General features: G+C 46.6%; 1 protein-coding gene across 5 annotated transcripts in view; it reads right to left on the bottom strand.

The window, feature by feature from the left end:
* LOC137426891 (solute carrier family 22 member 6-B-like) overlaps window positions 1-22,214 on the bottom strand; it is a 110,730-nt gene that overhangs the window by 71,629 nt on the left and 16,887 nt on the right. For 3 of the 5 annotated variants that reach the window (XM_078778905.1, XM_078778903.1, XM_078778904.1), the window contains one exon: window positions 6,837-7,275. In XM_078778905.1, the coding sequence (XP_078635031.1) occupies window positions 6,837-7,275 (439 nt within the window). Of the gene's footprint in view, window positions 1-6,836; window positions 8,085-16,745; window positions 16,891-22,214 lie in introns of those variants that run through there. The other 2 variants (XM_078778907.1, XM_078778906.1) reach the window with 2 other exon arrangements.

The raw sequence follows: 22,214 nt of genomic DNA, 5'->3' as shown, positions 1-22,214 counted from the left end.
GAAGCAGTGAGGGTGGCAGGCTCGCAAAATAGCGTCGTCGCGCACGAGGTTACGGGCGCGCAAAATGGCGCCTCGCACATGGCCACGGCGACCGCGCCCGCGACCGTAGTAGCGCCACCGGTGGATTTGAACCTTTTTATGATGCAAATGACGGCCCTTATGGAAAAGAATAGTGAGCAATTGGGAGACCAAATTAGAGGTTTGAAAAGCAGTATGGGACAAATGGGGAACCGGATGGATGCTCAGGGTGAGCGATTGGAGGGCCAAATGGGGGCCAATAGCCAACGGTTAGAACAAAGGATGGGGTCCAATAGCGAGAAATTGAGGGAGGACATGGGGGCCCAGATCGGAGGGTTAGGGAGTAGAATAGAGGGATTAGGAAACAAATTTGAGGGATTAGACAATAGATTAGGGGAAATACAGGAGGGGTTAACGGGGGTAGAAAACAGAATGGCCGCTCAAGAGAATCAAATGGAAGGGATGCAAAAGGGGTTAGAGGGGTTGGAAAACAGTATGGAAGGCAAATTGAGGGACATGAGGGACCAAGCGGAAAGGGAAGTTAAACAAATGGGGCAGCAGATAGAGGGGGTCAGAATGGGGGTAGAAACCAAACTGGATGCTCACAGGGAGGAAATGGAGCAGATGAGGGTGGCATCTGGGCAGGAGATGCAAGTGATGGGAGAAGAGATCAGAAGAGGTGTGAGTGAGGAGGTCGGAGGAGTGCGCGAGGAGGTGAGGCACTGTAAGGAGCGCATGGAGAAGGAGGTGAGAAAGGGGACTGTAAAATTGCAAGGTGGTATAGAGGAGTTGACGCTGGGAGTAGAACAACTGACAGTGGGACAAAAGGAGTTGGGGGACCAGGTAAAGAAGAACACAGCGGTAATAGAGGGTTTAAAATCGACACAGAAGGAGATGAAAAAGGACGTAGGGGTAATTAAAAAAGAGTGTCAGACGGTACACGAGGACCTGACGAGGAAAATGAACAAGGTGGTAGAGGTGATGGAGGTTAAAGAGCGGGAGGTGCGGGAGCACATAGAAAAAAATTAAGTGGAGTTAGAGGAAGAACTTAAAGGGGCGCACGAGGAGATGAAGGAGGTGAAACAGAAATTAGAAGAAGTGGAAGAAGGGGTGAGCGAAATTAAGAAGCGACGGAGAGAGGATAAGAAAGAGATAAAAGAGGAGGTAAAAGAATTGGTCCAAAGTCTGTGTTCGGATCGTGATGATGTGCTCATTAACCGGATGAGGGATTCGCAGGTGATGGAGGAGAAGCGAAGAGGAAGAGGACCCGGTGTAAGTGGTGACCAATATGGTCGTGCGTATGATGCGCCAGGTGATTTAATGAGCTTGGGGGTCGAGATGGACCCGGGTGTTCGTGAGAGGCCGTTGGTGAAGTGTGCGACAGGTCTGGTGTGCGAAAAAGGAGGTGTGCGAGAAAGTCCGACTCTGGGGTGTGTGAGGAAAAAGTGCGTGCCAAGGAGTGAGGGTGCTGGCGAGAGTGAGTCGGTCGTAGCGCGTGTGCGAGGGAGCACATGGAAGCGCGTAGTGAGGAGTGTTACGGAGGGTGTAAAGGGAGAATGCACGCCTGTGGTGAGTGTTACAGAGGGTGTAACGGGAGAGTGTGCGCGAGAAAGGTGTGTAACGGACAGGTGCATGGGGAAAGAGTGCGCTGTCAAAAGTAAGGAAGAGTGTACACCTGTGGTGAGTGTTACAGAGGGTGTAACGGGAGAGTGTGCGTGAGAAAGGTGTGTAACGGACAGGTGCATGAGGAAAGAGTGCGCTGTCGAGAGTAAGGGTGAGTGCGCTGTCAAGAATGGAGGTGAGAGTAGTAAGAGTGACACGGAGCGTAAGTTAGTTGTGACAGGTGAGAAAGGAAGCACACCTGGAATGGTAGAGCGTGTGTGGGAATGCACGCTGGAATTGGTAGTGAGGCACGTGGTTGGGTGTGCGAGTGAGGGCACACCTGTGATTGTCACAGAGGAGGTGACCGAGGAGGGGGCGCGAAGAGGTGTGTTGGTGAGGTGTGTGACCAACGAATGTGTGCCAAAGTGTTCGGTGGTCAGGTGTGTGACCAAGGCTGGGAGTGGAATGAGTGTACCTGGGTGTGTTAGAGAAGGTACGACGAGGAGCATGGGAACGGCTGGATGTATGAGGAAGAAAGGGGTAGCGTATGCGTTTAAGCATCCAGGTGAGGCATCGACGGTAACCGGGTTAGAGGTTAGAACGACTTATAGCCGAATCGGGCCCTCGGTGCGCGTCGGGCAGCTTCGCGTGCCGCGAGGACCAGCGGGGATCCGAACCACGGCGGTTTCGAAAGAACCGCCATACGCAATCCACGCTGTGCCTCGCTTGGAACGGCCGCGTCCGGGCTCCACTAGGCGGAGCGGGCAGCCCGATAGGAAGGGTCGTCATGGCGACCATTTTCTATTGAGACGTGCCGGCAGGTCGAGATCGGGACATTGGATGGCTCCACGCCGAGGTGGTGCGTGGGATCTCGGCCCGGGTAAGCCCCCGTCCCTGCCCCGAATGCGGGACGTATCCAGCCGCTGGCACCAAACAACCCGCATTCATTGCTCTGCTTTACGAAGCCGGGCTTTGGACAGGAATTGGTGCACCGAGAGGCATTAGTGAGTAGACTGTGTGACGAGGATAGTGTTTTGGCCCCGAAATTAAAAAAAAAAAACGAAATTTGATGATTGGCAAAGGATTGGCAGTAATGATTGGCAGATGATGGGTAGTGATTGGCAAATTTTTGATTTGTTGAAATTTGATGTGCAAAATTGGTAATGGGAGATGCCCGATGTGGTGGGATGGCAACTCTGTCATCCCTCACAAAGTGGGGCAAATGCGCACTAGCTTATGGGGTTGATGGCAGTGAAAACTAGCCCGGGTGGGTTAGGATATTGATAGGGCCCTAGAAGATGACATTAGGTAACGTTAAGGTTTAGTTAGTGACAATGATACCTGTAGTGGGGACGCAGGTAGATTAGTGTGGATTATAATGACGAGGGAGCGCAATAGTTTAAAGGGACGACTGGGAAGCGCAAGTTTCAGAGGGGAGTAGTTAGATGAGATGATGCTGTGTGAGGATGGAACAGGTGTGATTGCACAGGTGTGCAACTGAACAGGTGTATGGAGCAGTGTATGAGTAGTAAGTGTGTGGATCAGCGCGAATGCGCTTGGGGAGAGAAGGGTGCAGGTGGCACCAGGTGTGAGAGCACAGGTGTGCAAGTACAGGTGTGTGGAATACATGGAGTAAGTGGTACGGAGTGGTGTGCATGGTGCGAAGGTGTGGATGGGGGAAGAGTGGACCCCTTTTCACGAGTACCCGGGGCGGGTAGTGTAAGTGTTAGGTAGAGGGTATAGGTAAATTGTGGTTGGATATTGGCATTTGTGGTGCGGTTGCAGAATGGTATTGTGGATGGGTGCATTAGTGTTGTGGAAATGGCTGGGCGTGTAGCCTGTTAGTGTGTGTAGTTGGTTTGGGCACTCCACCACTGTGAGGATGTCGGCCAGGTGAGGCCGCAGGTGGGCTCTGGGAGCCGTTAGTGTCAGTGGGTGCCTGAGGATCCCGGGTGTGGATCGGGCAGCCCGTGCCAGAGAGGGCACTGAGGGGGTGAGAATGCGAGAGGGCCTTCCCCAGTTAGTTAGGTTAGGGTGAGGAGCAGGTAAGCTCGGGTGGCAACTACAGTGGTGGAGGTGTGCAGGTGGGTAGACCTGCTGGGAGAGCTACACGTCACAGCCCAGAAATTGTGCGAGAGCACCGAGTGTTGAATCGGGGGAGTGAGACCCCAAATTGAGAAGCACCACAGTTTGGTCAATGGGAATTGGTTTTTAGAACCCATAGTGTAAGTTGGCCAATGGATTGGCAGGGAAAGACCCCGGGTAATGTACAGTTGTTAAAGTCATTTAGGAAATAGTTAGGATTGATGAACCTGTCGCACCATACGCAGCCACTTACCTGAGGTGATGATGATGACTCCACACCTGTGTTCCTTTGTTCTGTGTTGCAGGAAATGAGAATTGCTGGTTGGAGTGGTGAGACGCATCACGACGTGGATGAGACATTGGGGTGATTCCATCTCTCCCTCCTTAGGAGGGACTGATGATGAATTGGTGATGGCAAATTTTGATGTTAAGTTGGAGATGGCAAATTTTGATGAGAGTTGGAAATGGCAAAGTTGATTGGTTAGGAGGGAGAGAAGACGAATTTGGTTTATGGGAGGAACGGGGAAGACAGTAGGGACGTTTGTTGATTTGTAAAGTAGATGTTTATGGGTAGTGTTGTGTTATGTGGATACAGTAAGGGGTAAGGGAGGGGCAATGTAGGTTACCTGGTGGGGGGGGGGGCGTACGGTAGGAACGTACCTGTCTCACCTGGTTCCCATGTGCCCCCAGTGTGCATTACCTGGTATTGCGTGCACTTTTGCGCCCTTACCACCTTACTCACTTGTCTTCTTCTTTTGTCTCCCACCTCCGAGGATCTGGCTTTGGGGCAGAGAGAGAGGAGAGAGAGGTGCTGGCTCCGCAGTTGTGGGCCTGTACTTTCGCTGCTTGCTGCCTGGATCGATACACCATATGGACCGCAATGTTTGTGGCCGCCCACCATGGACCGCAGTTCTTTTGCGGGCAAGCACCACCCGTTGATGGACCTATGGGTCAACGTGGCACCTATGCCATACAGGTGAACCACTAATAGTTGGCCCCCCTGATGGCCACAATTTAGAAATGGACGCGGTTGGCGCCTTTCTTTATTTTTGAAGGAAGCCAGAACACCAAGTGGGCTCCAAGGCAAGACCAGCGGCAGAACATCGGCCGGCTGCGACACCACCGGTGATATATTGAACACTTTATTGGTGCACCGGATGGTGCTGACTGTACATGATGGGGTGGTGCTTTTGGTGCTTGGATGGGGTGCTCTGCACATTATTAAAGGCCTTAGGGCCACAGAGCACTCGTGGGTTGGTGTATCGATGCTGGCATGCGTGCTCTCTCTATGCATAACATCTGCATGTGTTCCTCCAAAAACAGGTCCTGGATCGTAGTGTAAATATCAGTGTAGTCTTGTGTAAATAATGCTCCCTACCGGCTGTATGTTTAGTTTGAGGATTCTTTCCGCGATTCGGTTATCCTGTGGGTGTGTTTCTGTGAGGAGAAGGGTGCAACGTCGCAGGGGGACATATTTACTCATTTGTGAACATCTGTAAAACTGTCGCACTCAGGGTTGAGTTAATAGTAGAGGGAACTACATCTGAGTGCCACACTAATGTAGGTAAAAATTTATCGGGTCGGGACGCCCCGAGGTAGAGAAGGGTGCAATGTTGCGGATATGGGATTTGGCCTCCATCCATATCCGCTTGTAAATATTCCCCTATTTCCCCAATACTCCCCAACTATCCCCAATCCCCCATTCCCTAGTCCCATTATCTGTAAACAACACTCTGTAGCCCCGACCTTCCCCTTTTTCCCCCATTAAATGTCGTACCCAGGTTCACCGCATCTCACGTAGACAACTATAGGACATCTTGCTAGTTATTCTTAGTCTATGTCAGTTAAGGACTCGTTTCCATTAATTCTGACTCTTCGTTGCACCAGAATGTGATTGGATGGCACCGTTAGAAAGTTTAGGACCTCCCAATACCTCCCCGCAGCTCTTCCTCATGCTACAACCACAACAACAACAACAGCGGCAGCGGCGCGGGGAGTGTGCGTCCTCACTCCGGCTTGGTTAGCCGCCATTGAACATGTGCTCCGACGGGGTTACCACGCAGGGGCTCACTGTCAGCTCCTCGTCAAGGGCGGAGCCCGGTAACCCCCCGCACCCAATAAGAAGCGGCGGACCGATTCCATCTGGGGCGGAGCTAACGAGCCGAGGGCATGTCACTCCCCGCTGGACATGCGCAGGAAGACGAAGGTGACGTCAGATGCGCCTGAGCTTGGAGAAGAAAGGACGCCACCTCCTAGCGCTGAGAAATACCTCCCCGCATCTCTGGACCGGACCGGGTCGATTCTGCCCCTGAGCCAAGGTGCACCTTGAGCTATCAACTGCCTGCCCTTCCCTGCCATCAATCCCCGTGTAAGTCAGTCTTGTCCCGTTTGTCTGTGGTCTGTCGGGAATAAGATAAGACTGTGTCTAAGTGCCCATCTTGCTGTGCTTTACCTCTTGCCGTGTAATCTAACCGTTCTGCATAACCAATATTATATCCTCCTCCGGAGGTCTTGAGAACTGTACCCCTTGGGTCGTTGCCTTAATCCCAGCCGTTGTGTCCTTTCCTTCATTGATTTAGCATAGCGTGATTTGGCCAACGTTCGAGTGTAATCGGGTAAACTGTGCGAACACGGCGGCCATTCCGCTCGGTCAAGCAACATCTAAGTCGTGTCCGTAACAATATATAAAATAGAAGATAGCTCGATAAATAGAAAGAATGCTATCAGAGGATTATTCAAATGTATCAAAGGGTTATTAATATTCACAGGGAAAGGCTCGCAGACCAGACAACCAGCTTAATGTTCCATCTGAAGAAAGACAAACTCTGCATATGAAGAAACACCCTCGGCTGAAAATTCATCATAACAAGAGTTTATCGTTCTCTCAGGGACCAAACAGTGGGAGTTAGAAATGAAAGAGCGGTTTGAGGGAAGATAACACCCCAAAGCCCAAATGATACATTCTTTCAGCCAAAGGTACTGAAGGAGGTATGAAATGAAGTTTGTTTGGAGTTAGCTGGAAGCTCAATGAACTGAGGAGGGGAACGTGGAGAGAACTGTAAGGCAGTGAATGATGTAGCAATGTCTAAGAAACTAGGATCAAAGCAAGATGCAGAATGATGATAACCTACCTCATTGATGATAGTTATCGGGAACTCGCTGGGCTCAAACTCCCATCCATCGACACAGCCCTCAATCTCTACCTGGTCTGACACGTCCGCAGAGTCGTTGAGCAAGAGCTGCCACTGCGGTCGGACAAAGCGACTGCACCTGCTCAGAGAGTCTTGTTCCCAGGGAATGGCGACCCTCAGGAGGTCCTCCTCGCTCAAATTAAATGGGGAGTCTTGCGGAGCTTCGAGCGACGCGTTCTCCATCCATGGGACCCGGCAATGGTGCCCAGGAGTCGCGGCGGAGAAGTTCTGGATCAAATCATGACTTGCGTACATCACTATCGACATGTACAGCATGAGGACATGGATTAATTGGAAAGCTCCTGCTCCTCCAACGATGTGAAGGATATCAGAGAAAGCCATGCCACGAAACGACCTGCTTTGACTCGGAGTGTCCGCGCTGAAAGAAAGGCGCAAGGGATTTAAAAAGAGGTAAATATGTCTGTAATTGCATAACTAGAACAAAGTTCAGCTTGTACATTTCTTATTTGTATCCTTGAAGGAAAGGGTTGATCATTGAAAGGAACGATTTTTATCATTCAATGGTGAGCTTTGACTTGTCTGTAGTTTATAATCAAGTCATAATGCAAGTCTCTGAACATCAGCGATTTCAAATGAAGGCAAAATTAAACAACAGCTGTAAAATGTGATCAGGTTAATTATATTCAAATCCATCAATATTTTTTTCACCGACTTTCCCCAGGTCAGCTTTTTCACGCTTTGGCAAATATATACCTGGCTGCACGCTCCAAGGTGCTATACAAGAGGCCATTTGGCCCATCATGCCTGTGCTGCATTCACACACCGAAACTCACATCTGCTAAAGATTACATGCGAATTACACAATGACTGCTTTCCCCAAGTACAGTGTTTTTGCCAGGTAACTAGCCCATGGTGGCCTCCTTTCCAAAAGATACTCTGGTGTCTTCTTCGTTGTTGTTTTATTTGTTGTAACTTGTAGTAGTAGTAGTAGTAGTAGTAGTAGTAGTGGTAGTGGTAGTGGTAGTAGTAGTAGTAGTAGTAGTAGTAGTAGTAGTTGTAGTAGTAGTAGTAGTAGTAGTAGTAGTAGTAGTAGTAGTAGTAGTAGTAGTTGTAGTTGTTTTGTTGGAAAGGCTTTTAGAGATTTGCGCTCAGGGCTCAGGAAAGCTCAGGCCTGTTTCCTGTTTCATGTCGCTCAACTTCCTCATCACTGCAAGTCCATGGTTTGAACTGCAGTAGACAAGGTAGAGAATTTTAAAGAACAAAGCACTACCAAGACAGGTGGAGAGGTAAAAGAACAACAAAAAACACAAATGACACATTTATACAAACTAGATGGTATTCATAGAATACTTACCCTGCGCAGTCAACTTGTTGCGAGCCAACTCTTCTGTTTTTGAACATATTTTTTCTTTGATCCAATATGGCTGCCAGACCATCATAAATTTATATTCTCTAATATAATTGTTGCATAGATCACGCTCAATACATTTCAAACTGATCAGACTAAGTGTTGTCCCTGTCGAATTATGACGTCATAATTATAGCACCAATTACGTCATCGTTAACAACACCTATTCCCCATATGGAGTTCTTTACAATGAGCCATGTTTCAATTTTTTCCATGCAGCGGTTTTGGAGATATGGAGGTGCAACATTTTTCGGTTTTTCCAACATGGTGCTTGTACCACATGACCTATGACGTCATGATTATCATTAAAATATTCTACATGAGGAGGCGTTCCTATGGTGAAAATGTTGTGCCCATCAGATCAACAGTTGCTGAGAAAAAAAAAATCACAATTATTGGACGTGTTGTACTCGTCGAATTATGACGTCATAACAAAGGCACCGATGACATCATCATTAACAAATCTTATTCCCCAAGGGGAGTACTTGACAATGAGCCATGTTTCAATTTTTTCCATGGAGCGGTTTCAGAGATATAGAGGTGCAACTTTTTTCGATTTTTTCCAAGATGGCGTCTGTACTACGTGACCTATGACGTTATAATTATCATTACAAAAAATTATACAAGAGCTGCACATATTCTGAAAATTTCGTGTCCATCGCTCTAACAATTGCAAAGGGATTTTTGTTTTATTCATACTGATGAGTGTCGAATTAAGACATCATAATTAAGGCACCGATGACACCATCATTAACATATCTTATTCCCCATGGTGAGTACTTGACGATGAGCCACGTTTAAATTTTTTCCATTGAGCGGTTTGGGAGATATAGAGGTGTAACGTTTTTCCAAGATGGCGTCCGTACCACGTGACTTATGACGTCATAATTATGATTAAAAAATTATACAGGCAGAGGCGCTTCTATGGTAAACTTTCGTGCAAATCGGACCAACGGTTGCCGAAAAAATGATTTTATCAAATGCAGACACATACAACACACGGCACACGTACGGCACACGTACATAACTGAATGCTTAACTCCGCTTTTCGCTTCGCGAGCGCAGGGTAATGAGAACACAGTACATTATGGGGAAAAACTGAAAAGTGCATCATTTATGGTTCAGGTTTCCCTAAAACTTTTGAACAGTGTTACAATATTCTGCCGCCTTACATTCTGAAACAATGTGTTTGTGTATTAAGCCCTTCATATTAAGCATAGATTTTCGCCTTCCTGGTTTTATATATTGCCATTTTTTCACAGGCAAAAATAACGGTAACAAGGACATCACGTGACTTGCTTTTGTTCTTTACCAGGTGCCCAACGATAAACAGTGTCAGAAAGAAGTGAAGCCAGAAACACAAGAGCAGGTTTTTCATCAGTAAAAACGCTGGTTGAAGATGGTGGCATTGTAGGTAGGCTATATGTGGAATATAGTTTCCCTTTCACCACAAAATCAACATTCCTCTGGAAAGTTAGTGAAATGCCATATCATAGCTCCAGAACTCAATGCGCCATGTAGTCCGCTTAAATCCGCTTAATGTCCGCTTAATGTAGTCAAACTTAAGTCTGCCATCATTCTTGTCGTTGGATAGAGATACAGTGAATCACAACATGGATGAACAGTCAAAGTAAGTGAAAGAATCTCACGCCAGGGAGTATCTGATCGGGTTGCAAGAGCTATATAGTGGAGCGAGTGAATGACTAACAGGTATATATTCTTCTTTGATAACCCACAGCAGGACATTTCAGCTGGGCCAGGGGCCTTACTCATATTGTTTGCGAATGGTGGCTGAGGGAGCTCGCAACATCGTGGTCTAATTTTAAAGTTCATGGAGTTACTGATGGACATCTGCATAGTTCCGTCACCCTCATTGGGATTCTCTAGATATGTCAGGCAAACAGGAGGCAAGGGGCTTCTGACCTCTTCGAGTATCCTCGAGGGGATCCTGATTGTCCTGCGGCCCATTTTCGCTGCGAGTTCATCAGGTGAAAGAAAACTTCTCTTCCATCGTTCAGACGTTCTCCCACTGTGCATATGTTACCAGGTAAGAGCTTCTTTCTTATTGAGAAGGAGGCCAGGGTAGGGTCTTGTAGAAGAGGGTTGAGAATAAGCGGTTATTCTAACAGGTATTTGCTTGGATGAGGATCCGTTCTTTTTTATCGACTACATGCCAAGCCTTCAGCATTTCTTTATAGAAGAGAGGCAATGTAGTACCACACAGGCTCTGAGAGGTAATGATAAAAAAATATTTCTTTTGTACCTGAGATTGAGCATTTTGCTGAAGAAGTATGATGCCAGCAAGCACCATTGCGGTGCAGGGTTCACACGAAAGTTCCGTTGAATGGACTTAAGCCTTGATGCGTTGTAGAGGCTTTGAAGGCAGGGAAAAGACTGTCCACCTTCAACCAAAGGCAAGCTCAAAATACCCAGGGAAACTCAATGTTTACCATTCCAAAAACACTTCAATAACTTCCTCTGCATCTTAACCAGGAACTCTTCTGTAGTGCTTATGCAAGAGAGCCTGAATACTAACTTTGAAATGATTAACTTTTTAATAAGGAGTGTTTTCCCTCTCGGAGACAAGACTTTTAGTGGCCCACTCCAGTCTCTCAACTTCACTTCTATCTTGTCCCTGAAAGTGCTCCAGTTAATGAGTGGTGAGCACTCACATGACATGTACAAATGCACCCTCAAATATTTAACCTCATTTTGACTCCAGGTCAATTCCTGAAAACATATTGGGAGCTGACAATCACAAACGGATTGAATATCCCTTACATTACCGGCAAACACTAGAACGTCATCTGCATATGCAGAAAGTATGTGGGAGACCCTATTGTGTGGCACCACAATGGCTTCTCTTCATCAAACAACTGTGCTTTTTCTGGTCTTCATCAATGATCTCTCTGACTCTCTTGAAAATCCTCTCTATCTCTTTGCTGACGACTCTACTCTCTGTCGCTCCATTCTTCATCCCTCAGATCGGCAGTCTGCAGCCTCCTCACTCTCTGCAGACCTTGACAAAATCACAGACTGGGCAAACAAGTGGAACATGTCTTTCAATCCTGACAAATCTCACACTCTTACGATGTCTCTCCGAAAAGACCGACTGGACAACCCTCCCATCCACTTTCTGAATAATCCTCTCCAAGAAGTTCTGTCACTCAAGCTTTTGGGTCTCACTATCTGCCATGATCTTTCCTGGGAAAACCACATTTCAAATCTGGCCTCCAAAGCCAGTCGCCGACAGGGCATCCTCCGTCGTGCGAAGTCCTTCCTTGGCACACCTGAGCTTCTCACCACATACAAGGCTTTCATCCACAGCTCAATGGAATACTGCTCTCCCCTCTGGGCTGGTGCTCCTGCCTCACACCTAGCTCGCCTTCACGCTGTTGAAACCAAAGCATTCAGAATCATTGGAATCTCCCGCGATGAAGCTAACTCCAAGGGCCTCTCACTCACTCACCACAGGCAGGTTGGTGGTCTTTCCGTCTTCTACCGACTCCTCTCTGGCCTTGCCCCCCCAGCTCTCTCTGGGCTCTGTCCCGCAAATATTCCTACAGGTCGCACAAGATCTGCCTGCAACCCTCTTATGGTTAAACTGCCAAAATCAAGACTCTCTGCTCACCTTCACTCCTTCATTCCTCTTTTCTCCCGCCTCTGGAACAAACTCCCTCACTCTCTTCAATCCCACTCCACCCTCCAAGTCTTTAAAACAGCTGTTCACCACCATCTCTTATCTTCCCCCATCCAAAACCTTGATCTTTTCTACCCCTGCTAATTTCACCCCAATTCCACTTTTTTTGAAATACCAACTTCTGTCCAGGAAGTCCTTGGTGTCCTTGTGTTTTCTACTTCTCCCTCCCCCCCCCCCTTCCCATGCCTCCTCCCCCCGGGCCCTCTCCCTTCCACACATCTCCCTGCTCTTGGATGTTGTGTTTGTGTGCTTCCCCTTCTCGCCCCATCTTGTCTTCCGCTCCCTCTTTATGGGTATTTTGTCTGTCTGGTTGATTTGTTTGTGAAGTAAATGTTAGCTCTTTCACGAGCCTCGATTCAATATACAAAAAAAAAGGAAGGTGTTCAATACATAGGGAATAGAGTTGGCCAGGCAGGGGACATCCTTGTCATATTCCTCTCTCAAGTGGAAAGGGCACGAGTAATTAGCCATTGACTTTAACTAGGTATTCTGCCGCCATGTACATCGTCCGGATCATGCCTACAAATCTCCTTCCCAAAACAAATGTTAGCAGTGTCTCAAAGAGGTAATCATGGTTCATCTGATCAGAGGCTTTCTCTTGATCCAAGGAAAGAAATCCGACTTGAGTCTGAGTCATGTCTGCATACTGTAACAGGTCCCTGACCAGGGATATGTTGTCATGTATTGTTCTGCCAGGGATGGCATATGACTGGTCAGGGGTGACTAATTTTATCAGTACTGGTCCAAGACAGAGTGAGAACATTTTTGCCATGATCTTTTATCCACACACAGAAGAGATACTGGGAGGTAGTTTTTCATGTTTTTTCAGGTCAGCCTCCTGGGGAATCAAAGCCAAAATCGCTCGACGGCAAGAAAGCGGCATTAGACCTGTATTACATGTTTCCTGAGCGATACTTAGGTAATCCGGTCCAACCAAGTGCCATACTTTCTTATATAATTCACATAAGCCATCCACTCCAGGGATTTATCTCTTGATAGAATGTGCAGGGCGGTTGTCAATTCTTCCAGAAATAATGGAGTCTCCAGTTGCTCTCTGTCTTCGACAGAGGCTTCAGGAAGCCTGCTCCACAATGTGCCACCTGAATCTGAGCTCTTACCCGAATATAGCCGAGTGTAAAAGGCTCTAATTCGTTTTAGAACACTCTCCGAGCCATTGAGCAAGGGTCCATCTTCGGCTAAGCACTTGATATAGTCCTGAATTGACCTTTGTGCTTTTCCATCCCCTTAAGATAATTTAGGACATATTCATCCTCAGAAATAAACTGAAACCTAGAGCACACATATGCTCCTCATGCCTTCACAAGCCTACATGCTTTGAGGGTGCTCTTCTTTTCTTCGTAAGCCAACAGTTCAGTACAGGTAAGTGTGGTCCAGCACTTCTCAAGATGCAGCAGTTCCTCTTCCAGTCTTTTGATCTCTACCCCAAGTGTTTTGCTCGATCCATACGAGTATTCCTGACATAGCAATTTCAATCTTACCTTGCCTACATCCAACCAGAGTCCAAGTGAACAAAAATCTCCTTTTTTATTCCTCCAGGCTTGCCAAAAGTTTTTTTTTAAATTGACAAAAAATGCTTCATCCTGACCTAAGGCATTGTTCAGGTGCCAAAAACCTGGACCTTGCTTGTTTTAGCCAAGGAAAACTTGATCCAGGCCAAATTGTGAACTGTGAAATGGGCAACCTTTATGCCTGAGTCACTGACACTCTTACACCAACGGTGAAACACGTAAATTAAATCGAGCTGGGATTGTGATATATGACCACCTCTGATACTTGTATATGTGAATGTTTTGGCTGTGGGGGTGTTGCAAGTGCCAAGTATCTCTCAAGTTTAACAGTGGTTCCTGACCTATCAATCACAGGAGGGATTTAGAATGCAATTAAAGTCTCCCCTGAGAATTATACCCTCTTCACCAGGCAAGGTGAGCATGAACCTCTGCAATCGTTTGAAGAAACGCCTACACATGGTGCTTAAATGTTGACAAAATCGATAACAAATTCTTCAAACTTTGCTTATATATGTAGCAACCGCCCCAAACTGACTTTGTTTATAACAAGTATTTCAGGTTTAATCTTCGGCGAAAAGAAGGTAGCCACTCCACAGGATGTATCCGTTAAGTGACTGAAAAAGGCAAAGCCTTCCCATTGGTTTTGCCATCGGGATGCAGCCCCTGGGGTCATGTGGTTTTTCTGTAGAAAAGTTACTTCAAGTTTTTCCTTTATACAGGACACCTGGTGCACACGGAATGCGTCCTTACAGCTATTGACATTCAATGATCCTATTCGTAAGTTGGATGTAGTCATTGTATAGTGAGAGTTCTGTTCCTGTGAAGGGTCACCATCTAAAGCCAATTTATCCTCAGACCTGTAACTCAAAAGCTTTGCTAGAAACTGAAGACCTTGTTTGAAATGAGCCTGAAGTCCTTATTTTATATCCCTCTCTCCTTAGTACATACAAGGAATGCACTAGCAAGTCATAATCCTTCCACCGTTTCAGTGCATTTTCCACTTTCTTCCTGCTATGTAAGCTTTGTTCTAGGAAACGGAGTATTTCCTGGCCGGGAATACAGGAATGGTGTCCTGCAAGCAGTTCTGGCTCTAAACCCTTGATCCTCTTCCCCATCGCCAATTCTTTTCTCGTCTTCGCTGTCTGGAGGTTCAAGTTCCATCTCCTTTGGTGTACTCATAGTATTCGCTCCACCAACAACTTAGGCTATTGCCCAGAAACAACTTGCTTTCGTCTCCTGGAAAGCAAATCCAACGGAAGGAAATCTCATTTCATTTCACAAAGCCCTAAACAAGTGTGTGTCCACCCTCAGGAGAGCCAGGAAACAATATCTCTCCGTTCTCAGGACCGAACTCTCTTATCTGTCTCCCTCTTCCAAATCCTGGTGGCGTCTGGTCAAATCTGTTTCTGGTGTTTGTTCCCCCTCCATCCCCTCCCTCACCTCAAACGGCTACACGGCTGACTCCGCACATGAAAAAGATGAATGCATCAACTCTGTGTTTGCCTCTAAATCTTGTGTCCCAAACCCATCCCTCTCTGTACCCACCGTACCCAGTCGTACCCAGCTGCTCCTGGACTCTGTGTCCTTTCCTCCTGACGAGGTGGAAAAGTTTCTGTCAACCCTCGACTCTGGTTCTGCAACTGGACCTGACGGCATCAGCCCACGGGTCCTAGAATCCTGTTCTTCCGCTCTTTCACTCCCTCTCTCTGTTCTCTTCACCCTCTCTTTTGCTCAAGGTCATCTGCCATCTGCTTGGAAATCAGCCAACATCACCGCTTTGCACAAAAAAGGTGCAAAAACAGATCCTAGCAACTCCAGACCAATCAGCCTTTTCCCAATTATCAGCAAAGTCATGGAATCCATCATTGCTTCAGATATGAAATCTTTCCTCTTCTCCAATGGCTTGATCTCTGATCATCAATTTGGTTTTAGACCTGGTCACTCTACTCTGGACATGCTGCTTCTGCTTTCTCAACAATGGATGGAGGTCCTCAATGCCAAACAGGAAATTTGAGCTGTCTCCCTTGACATATCACGTGCCTTCGATACGGTCTAGCACCCCGCTCTGCTCACCAAACTCTCCTCTTTTGGTATCCATGGAAATCTCCACGCATGGCTGGCAGACTTCCTCTCTAGTCGTAGTCAATGTGTGGCCCTGAATGGGTTTCTCTCATCAACTCTTCCTTTTCAGGCTGGAGTTCCCCAAGGCAGTGTTCTGGGCCCTGTGCTTTTTCTGGTCTTCATCAATGATCTCTCTGACTCTCTTGAAAATCCTCTCTATCTCTTTGCTGATGAGTCTACTCTCTGTCGCTCCATTCTTCATCCCTCAGATCGACACCCTCCTCACTCTCTGCAGACCTGGACAAAATCACAGACTGGGCAAACAAGTGGAACATGTCTTTCAATCCTGACAAATCTCACACTCTTACGATGTCTCTCCGAAAAGACCGACTGGACAACCCTCCCATCCACTTTCTGAATAATCCTCTCCAAGAAGTTCTGTCACTCAAGCTTTTGGGTCTCACTATCTGCCATGATCTTTCCTGGGAAAACCACATTTCAAATCTGGCCTCCAAAGCCAGTCGCCGACTGGGCATCCTCCATCGTGCGAAGTCTTTCCTTGGCACACCTGAGCTCCTCACCACATACACGGCTTTCATCCGCAGCTCAATGGAATACTGTTCTCCCCTCTCGGCCAGTGCTCCTGCCTCACACCTAGCTCGTCTTCACGCTGTTGAAACCAAAGCTTTCAGAATCATTGGAATTTCCCACGATGAAGCTAACTCCGAAGGCCTTTCACTCAGTCATCGCAGGCAGGTTGGTGGTCTTTCTGTCTTCTACAGACTCCTCTCCGGCCTTGCTCCCCCAGTTCTCTCTGTGCTCTGTCCCCCAAATATTCCTGCAGGTTGCACAAGATCTGCCAGCAACCCTCTTATGGTTAAATTGCCAAAATCAAGACTCTCTATTCACCTTCACTCCTTCATTCCTCTTTTCTCCTGCCTCTGGAACAAACTCCCTCACTCTCTTCAATCCCACTCCTCCCTCCAGGACTTTAAAACAGCTGTTCACCACCTTCTCTTATCTTCCCCCATCCAAAACCTTGATCATGTCTACCCCCATTTATTCACCCCAGATCCACTTTTTTGAAATACCGACTTTTTTCCAGGAGGTCCTAGCAGTGTCCATGTGCTTTATTTTTTTTTATTTTTTTTTAAACCTCTAGTGGACTTTGGATGATGGCAAGTTCGTACCGGTACGATCCACAACCGGCCTTGTGACATCAGATGATAAAGCCAATTTGCTGTCGGTGCAGAAAGGGCTGTAACACAAATTGTTGCTTGATGCAACATTCCCTGCTATATTGTCTGTCACTGCCAGGGATCCAGGAACAGGTGCAGTCGAGCACGGTGCACTGCCACCCATGAAAGCAGCTGCAATCAGACAGTGACAATTAACAGCAACTAACATATTCAGTAGCAGAACTTCTCTGTACTTTTATTCATTTTATACATTTGATTAATAATACAGATCACAGAATGACAAGATTACCGTAAGCCAAACATTTTCTCCACGGATTCCACGGATTGGCCAATAACACAAGTTTCCTTATTTTACCACGACAGGTTCCTTTACCAATAAGCTTCTTATCGTTCGCCAAACCAACCGTTCCTTATCAACGGTTTCATGGTGGTGGGAGGTGGGTTTGGGGCAAGGGGCTGAGGGAGGTGGAATGTTGGGGTGAACGGGTGATGAGAGGGGAGGTTGGGAAACGCCAATGTCTCTGTCTTTTGATTAAACCCGCCAGCGAAGCGACGTGCAGGATTGGAATCAAAAAGAGAAATGTGTTACAACCTGCATGGAGCAACAGGTCAAATAGTTCGACCACAGTGGTGAAGTAGTAAAAAATTTTTGGTGGGAATTAAAACCTAAACTATAGAGTTAAGGCTGTGAATCATCTGAATCTGAAGGCTAAGCCGGAGCGGGCACATTCGCAGGCTGCTCCTGCGGGATCCATTGGCTGTCGTCGTGCACCGGAACAGTTTGTGAAGAATAATAACATTTATATGGAAGACTGTGCAGTGAAGGATCTCTGGCTCGCTGCTGCGAGATTGATCAGCTATCTTACGATAATGCAAACTGCCCTCAGAGCATATGACAAATAAAGCCACAATGAGTCACCACCAATAACAGACCACTTCAATAACTTGTGAATTTCAATGTTCACAAGGGCATTTCAATAACCTCATTAAATATTCCCATTTGCTGGTCGAGTTATCGTGATCTATGGACCCAATACAGATGCAGTGAACCAATATGGCAATTTTTGGCAAAGAGGATGGCTAATTTGTCCATCAGAGAAGCGAAAGGTAGGCTCTGCTGGTGTTCTAGTAATATAGATAACTGCTAGAGGACCAGCTCTGAGCTTGGCTCAGATTGGGCCTGGCTTCAAATCAACAGCTAACTCTCGCCCGTAAGTGTCGGTACGGCAACATGTTTCAGTAATTTCCGAGGTTTGTTTCCCAGGTAGTGAGCCTGTTGATGAAATACGAGTGCTGACGGCTCGAAGTGGTCTTCGCTAACAACACGATATTTTGAATGAGAATACGTTTTGATGTTGAATTTGGTTATTCCTCAGTTTTCCAACCACAAAGCGCATGATTGTTGGTGATATTTTCAAAGGGTCAGGGATGCAAAAAAACAACCTTTGAGTTCTGTGGGCAAATTTCTCGACGATTCGAACAGTTAAGAGCTTTGCACATCGGCATCTGGAACGCTCGAATAACTTGTAATGAAACACAGACATATGCATCCGTCAATGAGTTGTGCACCTTTCACGTCACGCAAATCAATGGAAGTAGCTCATTTGCGTAATGGAAGTGAAAATCGTCCCATTTTAAAACACGATTATCTGGCAAATTATTGTCTCCCCCCAAAAATATTTTTGTGCTAATGGGTCAGGGATATCATCCTCTAAAACACATGTCTTCAGAAAATTTCATGGTTGTGTCCCTTTAAAACCGCGATAGTTAAAACCAAGGTTCTATGGAAAAAGAGGGTTCGGTTCGTGGACGTCGAGAAAATATCGAGGAAAGTTGGCGGCAGCCAGAAATAAACATATCACCATTTAAATAAACATGTAAAAAAATATAAAAAAACAGCATGTTAACATTTAAACACAAATGTAAACAAAATAAACAAACACACAAGACTTTTACCTTTTAAACTGATTGTAAAACAGCATTGAGGTGATTTTTACAAAACAACGAGGTGGGTGAGGGTAAACATATTACATACGTACATACTCTGACATAAATAGAAAACACAAGACTTAGCTCGGGATGATGATGGCTGTTGAATCATCGGGAGCACGACTAAGCCGCCTGCTGCATTGCCCATAGAAGAAGGATAAGACTATCGGGAGCCACCTTGAACCCCAGAGCAGATCTTTCCTCCTTGGACAGGAAGGTATGAGATGGCATTCTCTTCCAGAAAAATCCCGTCTCTTCGGCGTTAAAAACCTGCTCTGGCATAAATTCATTCGCCTCGATTAGTCAAATGAGCTATGGTGGGTAGTTTTGCGCAGCGTCATGGTATGCCATGTCTGAACTCGAGCCTTCAGCCCCGGGTAATTAGTGGAAACGTTGGTAAATCCGCAATGGTTTCTTCCATATCACCAGTTCACTCAAAGGGGTAAATCCGCAGTGGTTTCTCCTATATCACTGGTCCACTCAAAGGGTAAATCCGCAATGGTTTCTCCTTTCTCCAAGTTCACTCAACGGGGTAAATCCGCAAAGGTTTCACCAGTATCATTGGTCTACTCAACAGGGTAAACCCTCAATAGTTTCTTCCATATCACCAGTTCACTCAAAGCAGTAAATCCACAATGGTTTCTCCTGTATCACTGGACCACTCAAAGGGTAAATCTGCAATGGTTTCACCAGTATCACTGGTCCACCCAAAGGGATAAATCCACAATGATTTCTCCTGTATCACTGGTCCACCCAAAGGGGTAAATCCGCAATGGTTTCTCCTGTATCACTGGTCCACCCAAAGGGGTAAATCCACAATGGTTTCTCCTGTATCACTGGTCCATCCAAAGGGGTAAATCCGCAATGGTTTCACCAGTATCACTGGTCCACCCAAAGGGCTAAATCCGCAATGTTTCTCCTGTATCACTGGTCCACCCAAAGGAGTAAATCCGCAATGGTTTCTCCTGTATCACTTGTCCACCCAAAGGGGTAAATCCGCAATGGTTTCTCCTGTATCACTGGTCCACTCAAAGCGGTAAATCCGCAATGGTTTCTCCTGTATCACTGGTCCACCCAAAGGGGTAAATCCACAATGGTTTCTCCTGTATCACTGGTTCATCCAAAGGGGTAAATCCACAATGGTTTCTCCTGTATCACTGGTCCACTCAAAGCGGTAAATCCACAATGGTTTCTCCTGTATCACTGGTCCACCCAAAGGGGTAAATCCACAATGGTTTCTCCTGTATCACTGGTCCATCCAAAGGGGTGAATCCGCAATGGTTTCACCAGTATCACTGGTCCACCCAAAGGAGTAAATCCGCAATGGTTTCTCCTGTATCACTGGTCCACCCAAAGGAGTAAATCCGCAATTGTTTCACCAGTATCACTGGTCCACCCAAAGGGCTAAATCCGCAATGGTTTCTCCTGTATCACTGGTCCACCCAAAGGAGTAAATCCGCAATGGTTTCTCCTGTATCACTGGTCCACCCAAAGGGGTAAATCCACAATGGTTTCTCCTGTATCACTGGTCCACCCAAAGGGGTAAATCCGCAATGGTTTCACCAGTATCACTGGTCCACCCAAAGGAGTAAATCCGCAATGGTTTCTCCTGTATCACTGGTCCACCCAAAGGAGTAAATCCACAATGGTTTCTCCTGTATCACTGGTCCACCCAAAGGAGTAAATCCGCAATGGTTTCTCCTGTATCACTGGTCCACTCAAAGCGGTAAATCCGCAATGGTTTCTCCTGTATCACTGGTCCACCCAAAGGGGTAAATCCACAATGGTTTCTCCTGTATCACTGGTCCACCCAAAGGGGTAAATCCGCAATGGTTTCTCCTGTATCACTGGTCCACCCAAAGGGGTAAATCCGCAATGGTTTCTCCTGTATCACTGGTCCACCCAAAGGAGTAAATCCGCAATGGTTTCTCCTGTATCACTGGTCCACTCAAAGCGGTAAATCCGCAATGGTTTCTCCTGTATCACTGGTCCACTCAAAGCGGTAAATCCGCAATGGTTTCTCCTGTATCACTGGTCCACTCAAAGCGGTAAATCCGCAATGGTTTCTCCTGTATCACTGGTCCACCCAAAGGGGTAAATCCACAATGGTTTCTCCTGTATCACTGGTCCACCCAAAGGGGTAAATCCACAATGGTTTCTCCTGTATCACTGGTCCACTCAAAGCGGTAAATCCACAATGGTTTCTCCTGTATCACTGGTCCACTCAAAGGAGTAAATCCGCAATGGTTTCTCCTGTATCACTGGTCCACTCAAAGGAGTAAATCCGCAATGGTTTCTCCTGTATCACTGGTCCACTCAAAGCGGTAAATCCGCAATGGTTTCTCCTGTATCACTGGTCCACCCAAAGGAGTAAATCCACAATGGTTTCTCCTGTATCACTGGTCCACTCAAAGCAGTAAATCCGCAATGGTTTCTCCTGTATCACTGGTCCACCCAAAGGGGTAAATCCGCAATGGTTTCTCCTGTATCACTGGTCCACCCAAAGGAGTAAATCCGCAATGGTTTCTCCTGTATCACTGGTCCACCCAAAGGGGTAAATCCGCAATGGTTTATCCTAGAGTCCCTGTATAAAGAGAGTTGCGCCATGCGCTGACCCGAGATTTCTGGTCACGTGATTTCGTGGCGCCATTTTGTGTCTAACTTCACCATGCGTGAACGTCAGCTTGGTACGGGAATGTTGTTTATTGCCAAACAAAATGACTGGTTGTTCTGCTTTTGGTTGTTCAAACCAATCTGGGAAATATAAGATGTATAGATTTCCAAGTGATAAAGTCAGAAGACAAATTTGGGAAGCGAAAGTCAGACGAAAGAGCTGGAAAGCGATCGACTCCTCGAGACTCTGCCAGGTAGGCCCACGCCGCTTGATGATCGATGTTCAAAAGCAATTCTATCTGCTCGGTTTTTTTTTGGTTGTCTGTCCGTTGAAAACCCTTTTAAAGGGAAGTGATTTGTGTTTGTTTATAATCTTCAAGGAGCTGACCAAAAATGCATTTCCGTGGGAAGAACCCTGCTCAATTTTTTTCGGGTAGTCCTAGCGGACCGCTTGTGATTCTTGTGACTTGTGACTTGTCACTTGTGAGGAGTGAACGGAGTAGTGATGAGTCTCATTTGTGAGGAGTGAACGGAGTAGTGATGAGTCTCACTTGTGAGGAGTGAACGGAGTAGTGATGAGTTTCACTTGTGAGGAGTGAACGGAGTAGTGATGGTGTCTCACTTGTGAGGAGTGAACGGAGTAGTGATGAGTCTCACTTGTGAGGAGTGAACGGAGTAGTGATGAGTTTCACTTGTGAGGAGTGAACGTAGTGGGATGAAGTGTTGGTCTGGTCAGAGTGTTGTATTACGGGCAGAGTTTTCTTACGGTCTGAATGTATGAATCATGTTCTGTACTGAATGTATGAACCAAGTTTTGTACTGAATGTTTACTGTGTTGGCCTCATCGTGTTCCTGGTG

Source organism: Myxine glutinosa, chromosome 5, assembly GCF_964187855.1.
Source record: "Myxine glutinosa chromosome 5, kmMyxGlut1.1, whole genome shotgun sequence".
NCBI lineage: Eukaryota > Metazoa > Chordata > Myxini > Myxiniformes > Myxinidae > Myxine > Myxine glutinosa.
The sequence above is the reverse complement of the archived record's forward strand: the minus strand, read 5'-3'. Positions and strand labels throughout refer to the sequence as shown.